Source organism: Impatiens glandulifera, chromosome 6 (genome assembly GCF_907164915.1).
Source record: "Impatiens glandulifera chromosome 6, dImpGla2.1, whole genome shotgun sequence".
In the NCBI taxonomy this organism is placed as follows: domain Eukaryota; kingdom Viridiplantae; phylum Streptophyta; class Magnoliopsida; order Ericales; family Balsaminaceae; genus Impatiens; species Impatiens glandulifera.
This window is the reverse complement of record NC_061867.1, coordinates 46,997,940-47,010,599: the sequence shown is the minus strand read 5'-3', so window position 1 is coordinate 47,010,599 and position 12,660 is coordinate 46,997,940. Positions and strand designations below refer to the sequence as shown.

Below are 12,660 nucleotides of genomic sequence, written 5' to 3'. Positions count from 1 at the left end.
ATGTACAGTCAGCAGTAACAAATGAAGATGAACATGATGAAGAAGTTGCTGAAGAAATCTCTGACATGAATGGTAGTAATGATGATGATATTGTTAATGATGCTTCTATGCAGGGGGAGCAACATCATCAAGTGGAGCCAGAAAAGCCCCAAGTAAGAAAATCACAAAGAGAGCACAAACCTTCTAAAAGATATCCTTCTTCAGAGTATATCCTGTTGACAGAAGAAGGAGAGCCAAAAAGTTTTCAGGAGGCACAAGCTCATAAAGACAAAGTTAAGTGGTAGGATGCAATGAAAGACGAGATGAAGTCATTGCAAGAAAATGACACATATGAGCTTGTGGAGCTTCCTAATGGCAGAAAGGCCTTGAGAAATAAATGGATGTTCAAGCTAAAGAGAGATGAAAATGGAGAACTTATGAAGTACAAAGCCCAACTGGTTGTAAAGGGTTTTGGATAGAAACAGGGCATCGACTTTGAGGAAATTTTCTCACCAGTGGTAAAGATGACTTCCATTCGTGCAGTGTTAGGTCTAGTATATGGCCTAGATTTTGAACTTGAACAACTTGATGTAAAAACTGCATTCCTTCATGGTAACCTTGAAGAAGAGATCTATATGGTGCAACCATAGGGATTTGAAGTGAAAGAAAAAGAGAACATGGTTTGCAAATTGAAGAAGAGTCTATATGGATTGAAATAAGCCCCGAGACAGTGGTACAAGAAATTTGACTCCTTTATGATGAGTCATGGGTACCAGAAAACCAAGGCAGATCCAAGTGTTTTCTTCAAAAGATTTCCTAATGGAAAATTTATAATCCTTTTACTTTATGTTGATGATATGTTGATTACAGGACAGGATGCTCTGTTTATAGCTATGTTGAAGAAAGAGATGTCCAAGACATTTGAAATGAAAGACATGGGTCAAGCACGCCAGATATTGGGCATGAAGATTACTCGTGACAAAAAGGCTAAGAGACTTTGGTTGTCACAAGAGTAGTACATTGAAAGGGTGCTTGAAAGATTCAACATGCAAGGAGCAAAGAAAGTAAGTTGTGCACTTCCTAGCCATTTGAAATTGAGCAAGAAGTTGTGTCCATCAACAGAAAAAGAAAAGGATGAAATGTTAAGTGTGCCATACTCCTCAGTTGTAGGGAGTTTCATGTATGCAATGGTTTGAACTAGGCCAGATATAGCTTATGTAGTCGGTGTGGTAAGTAGATTCCTTTCTAATCTAGGAAAACAACATTGGGAAGCAATGAAATGGATTCTTAGATATCTAAGAGGCACTTCCAATTTGTGTTTGAGTTTTGGAAATGGTGAACATGTGCTAGAAAGTTACACTGATTCTAATATGGCTGGAGATCTGGATCACAGAAAATCCACTTCAGGTTATGTGTTTACTTTTGTAGGAGGAGCTGTGTCATGGCAATCCAAATTGCAGAAATGTGTGGCTTTGTCAACCACAGAAGCAGAATACATTGCAGCCACTAAAGTTGGTAAAGAGCTATTGTGGTTGATTAGATTTCTCATAGAGCTTGGTATGCAACAAGAAGATGCAATTGTTTTATGTGATAGCCAGAGAGCCATAGATTTGAACAAGAATGCTACATATCATTCCAGAACTAAGCATATTGATGTGAGGTTTCATTGGTTAAGAGATGTAATAGAAAACCAACGGATGAAGCTGAAGAAAATCCACACGGATAAGAACCCATTAGACATGTTTACGAAGATTGTTCCAAAAGACAAGCTCGAGCTCTGTTGTCGGCTTGTCGGTATGAATACCAAGTGATGACTTGAAGGTCGGTGTGCCTCTCTCCGTGGGCTGGAGGGGGAGATTGTTGGGCCTTATGGGTCCAGCCCAATTAGGCAATATAAAAACCAAATAAACCCTAATTTTGTTTCTCTCTCTAACACAATTTTCAGTGAGAGTTCTGTGAAGAGATCAAGAGAAACAGAGTGAAGAAAATACAGAGGAAGAAGAAGAGAAGAAGATATAGAGGAATAAGAAGAGAAGGAGAACAGAGTATCACCTTCTTTGTCTTAATTACCCTCAGGTTCATTTTTCTCTAATTTGTAAAGAGAATTTCATGTTTTCTCAAACCTAGATTTGTTTGGCTTTGAATGAAATTAGTTTATCTGTATGTATACCTCAACTTTAGGTTTAAAGTTGAGAAGAACAATTGTATCGGTTTCTTACTAATTAGTGAAATCTGTTGGTTTTGCCCCGTGGTTTTTTACCCTCCGTGTTGAGAGGGTTTTCCACGTAAATCTTGTGTTCCTTATTACTTTGCTGATATGCTAGTATGATTTGGTTGACTTGTGAAATTAATCAGATCAAGGAATTTCAATAGGAAAGTATTATTCAACTTGAAATTCCTAACAAATTATAGCCTAAAAGTTGAGGAGCTGAATGAGAAAGTCTAGGAAAATGAAATTGAAGAATCAGGAACTGGAAAACATCTAGAGGAAACTAAAGATGAAGAAGAAGATGATGAAAATGTTGAGGATTCAAAAGAAGGAGAACATGAAAAATTAGAGGAAGGAGAAGATAAAGAATCAGATAAAAAAGAAGAAATAGAGGGTGAAAATGAAAATGAATTAGAGGTAGAAAAATGTGAAGAATCAGGGGGTGAAAGAAATAGAAAATTAGCAGATGGAAGTGATAGAAAAGTAGTGGAGGAAAGTGAATAGGAGACTATAAAAGTAGATCGAAACAACTCAGACAAAGTTAAAGGCATTGAATGCGCAACTCAAAAACAAACATCATCATATGCAATAGTTCAATCACTGATAGTAAAGCCTAGAGTTAAATAAGTGAGGATGCGACATAAATATAATTGCTGGAATTCGAGGAATGCAAATTGGGTTTTGAGGAATGCAAATTGGGATTCTAATGCAGAGTAAGAGTAGTCAAAAAGGAAATTCACACCAGAATCAGAATTTTAAAACTGTAGGCCTTGTATGCTTTTGTTGTTTTTTACTATAATTTTTGTGTGTTTGATGTTTCCAATAAGACACTCTAGGGTCGTTGTTTGTCATCTTTTAATCAAAGATAGAGATTGTCTAACTTTAATTTTGACCGTCTCCCACTTTTGAAATTTTTAATGAAATAACGCTAAGTTGTTTTCCAAAAATAAAAAAGAAGTTTATTTATTATCTATTTGGGTAAAAAATAAACAACTTGTATACATTTTTGTCTAATTTAATTAATTTAGTTTATATATATATATATATATATAAATTGGTCAGATTTTGTTTAATTAATAGGTTATGTATTAAAATTTTAATAATAAGATTTTAGTCATTAATTAAATAAAATCGATTATACAAAATGACTATTATTAACCATAAATAAAAGAAAAAAAAGAAAAGACTATTAGAAATGACTTTACCAATAAGAATTAATTGTAAAATTAAGGTTTTGATACCTTTGAATGAAAAACTATATAATTGAAATGCATAAAATATTATGCGATAATTTTAATTAATTAAATACATATGTTATAGTATATTTAAATTTACTATATCATACTAAATTAATTATTGTTGATCAATTTTTTTAATAAATAATTAATTATAAAAATTTAAAATATCAACCAATAAAGAATCAATTTTTTCCAGATAAGTACAATATATTTTTATTTCATAATAATAATTGATTAAAAAAATCAAATCAAACTATTATAAAAGAATCTCTACTAAATAATTAGAATGATTGTCATTTCAAATAATATAAAATAACATCTATAACATTTAAACAATTATATTGTTAAAAAATACGATAATTTTTTTTAAAAAATAATTATATCATATATATAATCATTATTTATTCATTCAAGATTATTATAAAGATATAATAATTGTATGATAAAAAAATTATAATAATTTGAGACACATATATCAAAATTTAAAGTTCAAGACTCATTTAAAAAAGTACACAAAGTTGAACTACAAATAACAATTGGGCTATTAAAACTTTCTATTAAAACAGGTCATAAAAGAGAAAATATTTCAAGAATTAGAAAAAAAAATCAAAAGTAAAAGAAAGATGTTATTACAATGTCTAGTTAATGTTTAATCAATCTATATTTAAATAGTAAGGAACTTAAGAAACCATTTTTAATATAAACTCTTTAATGGCTCTCAAGAAACATAATATTAATATTGTTTTTTCAATATTTCTAGTAACCTTGATAACATGGCAATTTATATACTATGTTTCTGGGACAACAAAGAGTTCAAAGGGTTTAAAGCACCAGGACACTGTTCAAACCATAGTGGGTCATTATAATTCTTGTCCAATTCTAAATTCTATGTATATATGGATTATTTATCATCTTTATTATATTTTCTTATATCATTTATTTTGTAGGGCGATGCTGTGATTGATTTTGTTAACATCAATAATCAATTTGCATCCAACCATGGTCCTATAGATGATAATACTAAAGATTTAAAGGTATTATTAATTTTGTTTTATTGATTGAATTTATCAATTTTATTTTAAAACATTTAGAAATGTAGTTAAGCTCGGTTTGAACGGAAAAATTGTTAATAAATTTGTTAATATATATTAAGATATATTTTAGAACAATATTTCATCTATTCAATATTCATTTGAAATATTTGATTCTTTCTTTCAAACATAGTTTGAGTTCCCGATCTAGTAAAATACTATAATGCATTAATATATACTAGGAAAAAGAAAAACAAATTAATCTTATACAAATGTTTGATAATTCAAATTCAACTAGACGGAACATAGCTCTTACCCCATCGAAATCAAAATGGAATCAACATCCAATGGACAAATATCTCAAGAATGGAAAAAATACGGAAAATGCTCAGAAGGAACTGTTCCCATTAGAAGGAGTACAAATTCTATCACTCGCAAACACCCTTCGCCTCATTTGAATAGTAGCTTATTTTTAAACCCTTACGAAGAGGTGCACGAGGTAATCAAAGAACTCAACTCAACTTTCATTTAATAAAGCATTCAAACCTAATAGCATTATCAATACAAAATATAACTTCAAAATTAAGCGATATATATTTAATTTTTTTTATAGTATAAAGATTATTACCAACCTACAATAATTGCACTTTAGAAAAAAATATTAATATTGTATATGTTGATATTTTATATATTCTTTCTATTGTTCATTAAAGTACGCTGTAGTCCAAATTTATGGTCGCTTATTTGGAGGAAGTGCAACGTTTACGGTATGGAAACCTGAAGTCGAGCATAATGAATTTAGTTTAGCTCAAATATGGATTACTTCGGGAAATGGTTCAAACACAAATACCATTGAAGTCGGATGGATAGTAAGTATAAAAATGTTTCAACGTGAGAATTTAGAAATTATAGTAAAGAAATTAACCAGTTTTATTTTTGTTGTTGTTGATACTACCAAAGGTTTATCCAAGAAAATATGGTGATGATCAACCAAGATTATTCATATTTTGGACAGTAAGTAAGACATTTTTTATAGAATTATTTAAAATAATTTAACATAATTAAATATTATTTCACTACTTTTCTCTAAATAATATTACTTAAGTCTTTAATCAAAATACTAAAATATCAAATATTTTAAATGATATTTTTATTTATTTTGTCATTATATATTAATACCTCCTAGATTTTTTACCCAAAATTTCTAATATCTTTAATATTATCACCGATCATTACGTTTTATATAATACATGTTATTTAAAATTTTTGAATCAGAACAAGCCTTAAGTGGGTGTGTATGTTAGGATTAATTAATTTAACCAAAAATAATCGTTAAATTGATAGAATTGTTTTATTGTTTATATAGGCAGATAATTACAATACTACAGGTTGTTATGACCATGATTGCGTTGGATTTGTACAAATTGATTTCAGAATTCAACCTGGTCAACCCATTTTTCCTTCCACTCTTGGAGGGCAATTAACTTTCCTAACAATTATGGTTTACAAGGTAAATCTGACTAGTATTTTGAAACCATTCAAACGTATAAACTTTTAATAATTAATTTATTAAGTTATAACAAAAACAACTATAATATTTGATTCATTTGAAAAAAAAGTTAAAATGTCTCAAATGGGAGCCTTAATTAATAGTTATTGGGCCATTTCAATTTAAATTATAGAGAATTATAATTGAAAAAATAAAACTGTATTTAATTGCAAATCTAAACCAGAAGATTGACTGATGGGTTGCGGCCTAATATATATTAATTATTTTTTAACAAATCTTTTTTTACAGGATGGTGTGAATGGACACTGGTGGCTAGAGGTAAATGGTATTCTCATAGGATATTTTCCTAAGAATCTCTTCATTTCATTGAGTGAATATGCTGAGAGAGTGGATTTTGGTGGAGAGATTCTTAATAAAGAAAATGAAGGTCACCACACAACTACTCAAATGGGAAATGGACTATATGCCCATGAAAATGGAACAAGTACTGTATCTGAAATTAGAGTTTATGACCAATACAGAAATCCAGTTGAAGAAAGGCATGAAATTTTGATCACAGCTGCTCAGTGTTATGGTGCACTTATTTTCAGTAATGCTATATTTTATGGAGGACCTGGTTATTCTGCAATCTGTACTTAAATTATATTATTTTTATGTAATGTCCTGCAATATCAAATAAGGTGATTAATTCCTTTTCATTGATAAATAAAAATAAATATAGATATTGTTTAATTACAAACTCCCGAGTTCTCGCACCAAACACGTTAACTTATTACAACTTATCGATACAATTTTTTTAAGAACTAAATTGACAAGTAAATTTAATATATATATATATATATATATATATTTTGTTGGTGTGAGAACTCGATATATATATAGATAGATAGGTCTTAAATCGATGCAATAACAACATTATATGAAACGAAATTAATAAAATTTTATATTTTAAAATTAAAAAATAATAATAATAGTTTTATAAATTGCATAATAACTTATTTTTTATTATTTTTTAAAACGCATTCTAATTAATAACTTGAGATATATACATGTGTATAATATGTTGAAGAGCTTGTTTTATATTGGGTTTTGAATCGTTTTTAAATATATACAAATATATAATATTTTGATTAAAATAATTAGTTGATATTTATTAAAGATAAATTATTAAAATAATTTTTTGTATTTAAAATTAATAAAAACAAAATATTTAGATATTTTAATAAATCATTTAAATAATTTAATGATTAAAATAATATTAATGTGATAATTGTTTTTAAAACAATTATAAAAGAAACTTTAAAATAACCTAAAATATCAAACTAATAAGTAATATATTTATCACCTCCTAACTTTTGGGTCCCTTAAATATCACTATTTAGTAAATTAATAAAATTTTGTAAATACAATGTAATTCAAAGTTTTAGCATATTTTAATAAAAATTAATTATGTTTGAGTTTCAAATAAAAATAACACTATTTCGCATATTTCACTATTTAGCATATTTAACTATTTAGTAAGAAATAATGAATATATGTTTAGTTTTTTTTTTCAATAATACGATAATAAAATAACCGGATGCGATTTAGGATTGTCATCAGCTTATCGGAAAATTTACACTTAGGGTTAGCTTATCGGAAAATTTACACTTGGGTTAAATTATACTCAGCTGTAAACTTACTCAGATTAGAATTATAATCTAACAAATTAACATATCTATCATTTATAATATACAAATAATCTAACCTAATATGACCTATCTTATCTATTTAGAATCACAAATAATCAAAAGCTTAATCTAACCTATCTAACCTAATTTATATATATATATATAGAAAGAAGAAAAAAAGAAGATAGACTAACATGACGGCGAACAATCGAAACCAAGAACGGCATAACAGGAGAGCAGGAAGAACGTCGAATGATCTGAACGAAGAACGACATAACAAGAGCGCAGGAACAACGGTAGTAGTAGCGCAGAAACGGCGACAATGGAGGGAAGAAGAAAGAAATTTAAGTAAATTAAAGGAATAACCATTACATTAATGAGCATATGTAACTGCATTAGCATATAGACGTTACAGATACTCCTTGTATATAATAACGACATTACAAAGAGCAGTTACAAATACCTTTAATTCGGAAAATGAAACGACAAACAACATATCTGTAACGTTTTTTTGGAAAACCATTAAAGATACTTTTATACTATTCGTAATGAAATTTCATTAATTCGGAAAATAAAACGACAAACAATGTATCTGTAATGGTTCTTTGGAAAACCGTTACAGATACTTCTACACAATTTGTAATGACATTCCTTAAAACTTTTATTAATATCGTTGTTTAAAAAAATGGTAAGAAAACTATGGTATTAGTAACGACCTTTCTAAGAGCAAATACTATATTAGTAATGACATTTTAAAGTCGTTACATATATTTAGTATCTGTAACGGCCTCATAGAGCCGTTACTGATATGAAGTATTTGTAACGGCTTTATATACCCGTTATTGACATTCGTTATAGACGACCCTTTTTCTACCGGTGAATATCAAGGAAACAAAGAAAATATATTGTCGCTAATTCCCTTTAGGTTACCTGAGCTACCGTCCAGGTAGGCTCAGGGGGCGGAGCCACTAAGGGGGCTAGGGTGGGCTCCAGCCCCACCCAAATTATTAAAATATTTTTTTTATTATGCTGGGCTCCACCCAATGTAATTAAAAAAAAAACAAAGTGAATAAAAGTCCTCTTTAATGATCAAACTTCTCATCCGGTTAAAATATTTTTTTATTATGGTGGGCTCCACCCAATTAAATTAAAAAACATCCGGCGGTTATTGTTATATTATTATATTATATTATATAATATAATATAATATATTATATTATTATATTATATTATATAATATATTATATTTTTTCTTATAAACATGCCTACAATTATTTTTTTTTCTTAAACGTTAAATACATCCATCAAATTTTTTTAGCACATATGATCAATAATTGTTACCGGAGGAAGTGGAAGTTGAACTAATGTTACGCATTGCAAGATCGACTTAACTCTCCTCCTTCATTACAGGTTTCATTCTCTTAATCTCTTTTATCTGTAATCTGTTATGTTATATTTCAAATTCTGATCAACAATCAATCGCAAACTAATCGAAGCATTATATAATATGTTCTGTTATATTTCAAATTATATTATGTGTGTTTTATTTAAATTTTTTTAGGGTTATAATAGAACTATCAAGTATGGAAGGTAAAAGAAAAACTATTGACTCATTTTTTAAACCAAAAGGTCAGTCATGTCCAAGTCAAGGGGGTAATCAATCAACTATCGATATCTCAAATATCCATGCTCAAGAACCTAACAAATCTCCTAGAATTGATGTTGATGTAAGTTCTCTTGAACCTGATCCATCATTACGTATTCCGATGTGGAAATATCCTTTTAATCAAAGGGATGAAATTAGACGAGCTTATATCAAGATGGGGCCATATCAACCTATTAAGGATGAGTACCCGCCGACCAAATTTGGAAATCAAAATCGACGGTTCCAAAGTCATTGGTTTAAGAAATTTACGTGGTTAGAATACTCTCCTTTAAAAGATGCTGCTTTTTGTTTCCCATGTTTCTTGTTTGAACATAAGCAACCCCAAAGCCCTACATTTACAATAAATGGATTCAAATATTGGAAGCGAGTTAATGATGGGGATAGATGCTCTTTTGTTATGCATATAGGATGTAATACTTCACCACATAATAAGGCAGTTGAATATCTTGATAATCTAATGAATATCCCTTGTCATATTGACAAAGTACTGAATGCACAATCTTCAGATGAAAAACAAAAGAACAGATTACGACTTACAACAACTATTGAAAGCATTCGGTGGCTCACTTTACAAGCGTGTGCATTGAGAGGGCATGACGAGTCTCCATCTTCTAATAATCGTGGAAATTTTATTGAGATGATAAAATTTATGGGAAAATTGAATGAGAGTATTGGAAACACAATCTTAGAAAAAGATCCAAAAAATGCAAAGTATACTTCTCCGGATATTCAGAAAGATGTATTGAATGTTATTGCCAACCAAGTGAGAATAAAGATTCGCCAAGAAATCGGGGATGCCAAATTCTGCATTTTAGTTGACGAAGCAAGAGATGCATCTAACAAGGAGTAGATGGCTATTGTGTTAAGATTTGTGGATATTGACGGGGTTTTACGAGAACGGTTCTTTGCCATTGTAAATGTGGCTGATACAACTACTACAACACTAAAGAAAGAAATATCTGATGTTCTTGGTCGTTATGACTTGCATATCCATAACATGAGAGGACAAGGATACGATGGTGCTAGCAATATGCGTGGCTCTTGGAATGGATTACAGGCTCTTTTTTTGAAAGAATGTTCATGTGCATATTATGTACATTGTTTTGCTCATCGGCTTCAACTAGCATTAATTACGGCTGCCGAAAAAGAGGTATCTATTTGGTTATTTTTTTCGAAATTGAATTCTATATGTAATCTTATTAATGCATCTCCTAAACGTCATGCCGAGTTACATTCTGCTCAAAGAAATGAAATTGCACATATGGTAGCTACTGGTGAACGTGATACCGGTAGAGGTTGTAATCAGATTGGAAATTTATTACCGCCAGGAAAGACTCGTTGGAGTTCTAATTTTGACTCACTTTGTAGCATGGTTGATATGTATGGCTCTGTGATCACTGTTTTAGAAAATATGGTGGATGAGGGGTCTTCTAACTCCATTCGTGGTGAAGCTAGTGGTTTGTTGATTGCGATGAAGTCTTTTGATTTCATATTCATTCTACATTTAATGAAAAGGATAATGGGATTAACAAATCTACTTTGTCGAGCATTGTAAGAGAGATCTCTAGATATTTTAAATGCAATGGAGCATGTTTCAACTACTAAAACTTTGCTTCATGTTTTGAGAGAGCAAGGGTTTGATAATTTACTCAGTTGCGTGGAAGAAGTTTCAAAAAAGTATGACATTGAGATACCTCAGATGGAAGCTTGTTACAAATCTAGTAGAAGTCGTTCTTGTCAACAAAAGGATTCGATTACAGTTAAGCACCACTATCAATTTGATGTATTTGTTGCTGCAATAGATTTTCAAATTGAAGAGCTCAATAGTAGATTCAAGGACGAGGCAGTCGAACTTCTTAAGCTCAGTGGTGCTTTGGAACCTAAAGACAACTTTAAACTTCTTAATGTTGATCACATCTATCAACTTGCTGAGAAATTCTATCATCTAGATTTTGATGCACAAGATTTGCACCACTTGAGAACACAATTGGCTCACTATGAGTTTGACATGCCCGTCAATGAAAGATTTCAGAATTTATCAACTATTTCTGAATTATGTCGAAGATTAGTTGAGACAAATAAGTCAAAAACCTACAATTTGATCGATAGGTAATTTTATCATTTGTTATAATCTATGAAATATAGTTATATTGTTACTTATACTAATATATTTATTTAATTGACAGGTTGATTCGTCTTGTTTTAACTCTTCCCGTTTCTACAGCAACAACGGAACGAGCATTTTCAGCTATGAAGCTCGTGAAAACAACTCTTCGTAACAAGATGGAAGAAGAGTTTTTAACAGATTCTATGATCGTCTATATTGAACGAGAGTTGTCTGAAAACATTGATAATGATACAATAATTAAAGAATTTTATTCTAAGAAGAATAGAAGGGCACAACTTCAATAATGTTTGTTTTAAATGTTTTGAATGTACTATTTTGTTTCATAATTTCATAAAGTAAATGTTCATACATCTTTTATTTTATATGTTTGAATTTATTAATTTATTGTATCAATTACATGAAAAAAAATGGAACATAGAAAGTTAAATCTGAGGTGCAAGTTAGAGTCAGCCCCAGGTAATTTTTCATCCTGGCTCCGCCCCTGGGTAGGCTTGTACACAGATCCCCCTTTCTTGAAATGATGTAGCCGCAGATGGCTCGCCCTCCTACCCGCCTTCATCTAATCATGTAATGCGTCCTCTTGGACAAGTTTCATCTAGTTATCCGAGCCTCGACAAAAAATGGCAAAAACAGAAATGAAAAATCTCTAAAGAGAATCTGGATGACATTTTTGTCTTTATTCTAAATTAAACATGCTAATTTATATACTAATTGTTGGAAGAAATCACAATCCTATGCACCCTTTTAACTTATGATGGATACCAATTGACGTGTTATGCGGCAACCTTTTGTGTATGCTAACATAGGAATAAATAAAACAGAGATGTTATTTCTAAATATCCCTTATTAGGCTTATGCATTCTTTGTTAAAGGATAAGCGTGTTGGTTTTAGCATTGTCATTAACCTTCTTGCAAAAGAAATGATGCGGGTTTCAAAAATTATTTAAATTGTTTTATAATTAATTTTGTTTAAAATTAATTTAAAACATTTATATAATTATTAGATGTATAGAGTGAGATATCTAAATAATTATTATTCCAACCCAATATATGAATTATTCAATTAGTCAGTTATAGAGAAACATGTAACGTATTGATTGAGTATAATCGACCTAATAGAGCTAAATTTAAATTTATTCAAAAATCTGATGTAATCTGATCTACAATCACCCTGACCTAAAAATATGAGAAATGATAGAGACAATGAGATTGTAACGAAAATAATGTCA

General features: G+C 30.0%; 1 protein-coding gene across 1 annotated transcript; it reads left to right on the top strand.

Moving 5' to 3' along the window:
• Nucleotides 1-10,885: 10,885 nt before the first annotated feature.
• On the top strand, nucleotides 10,886-11,715 carry LOC124943701. Its single transcript, XM_047484177.1, has 2 exons — nucleotides 10,886-11,412; nucleotides 11,490-11,715. The coding sequence occupies exons 1-2, from the start codon at nucleotides 10,886-10,888 to the stop codon at nucleotides 11,713-11,715; spliced, it is 753 nt and encodes a 250-aa protein (XP_047340133.1).
• Nucleotides 11,716-12,660: the final 945 nt, after the last annotated feature.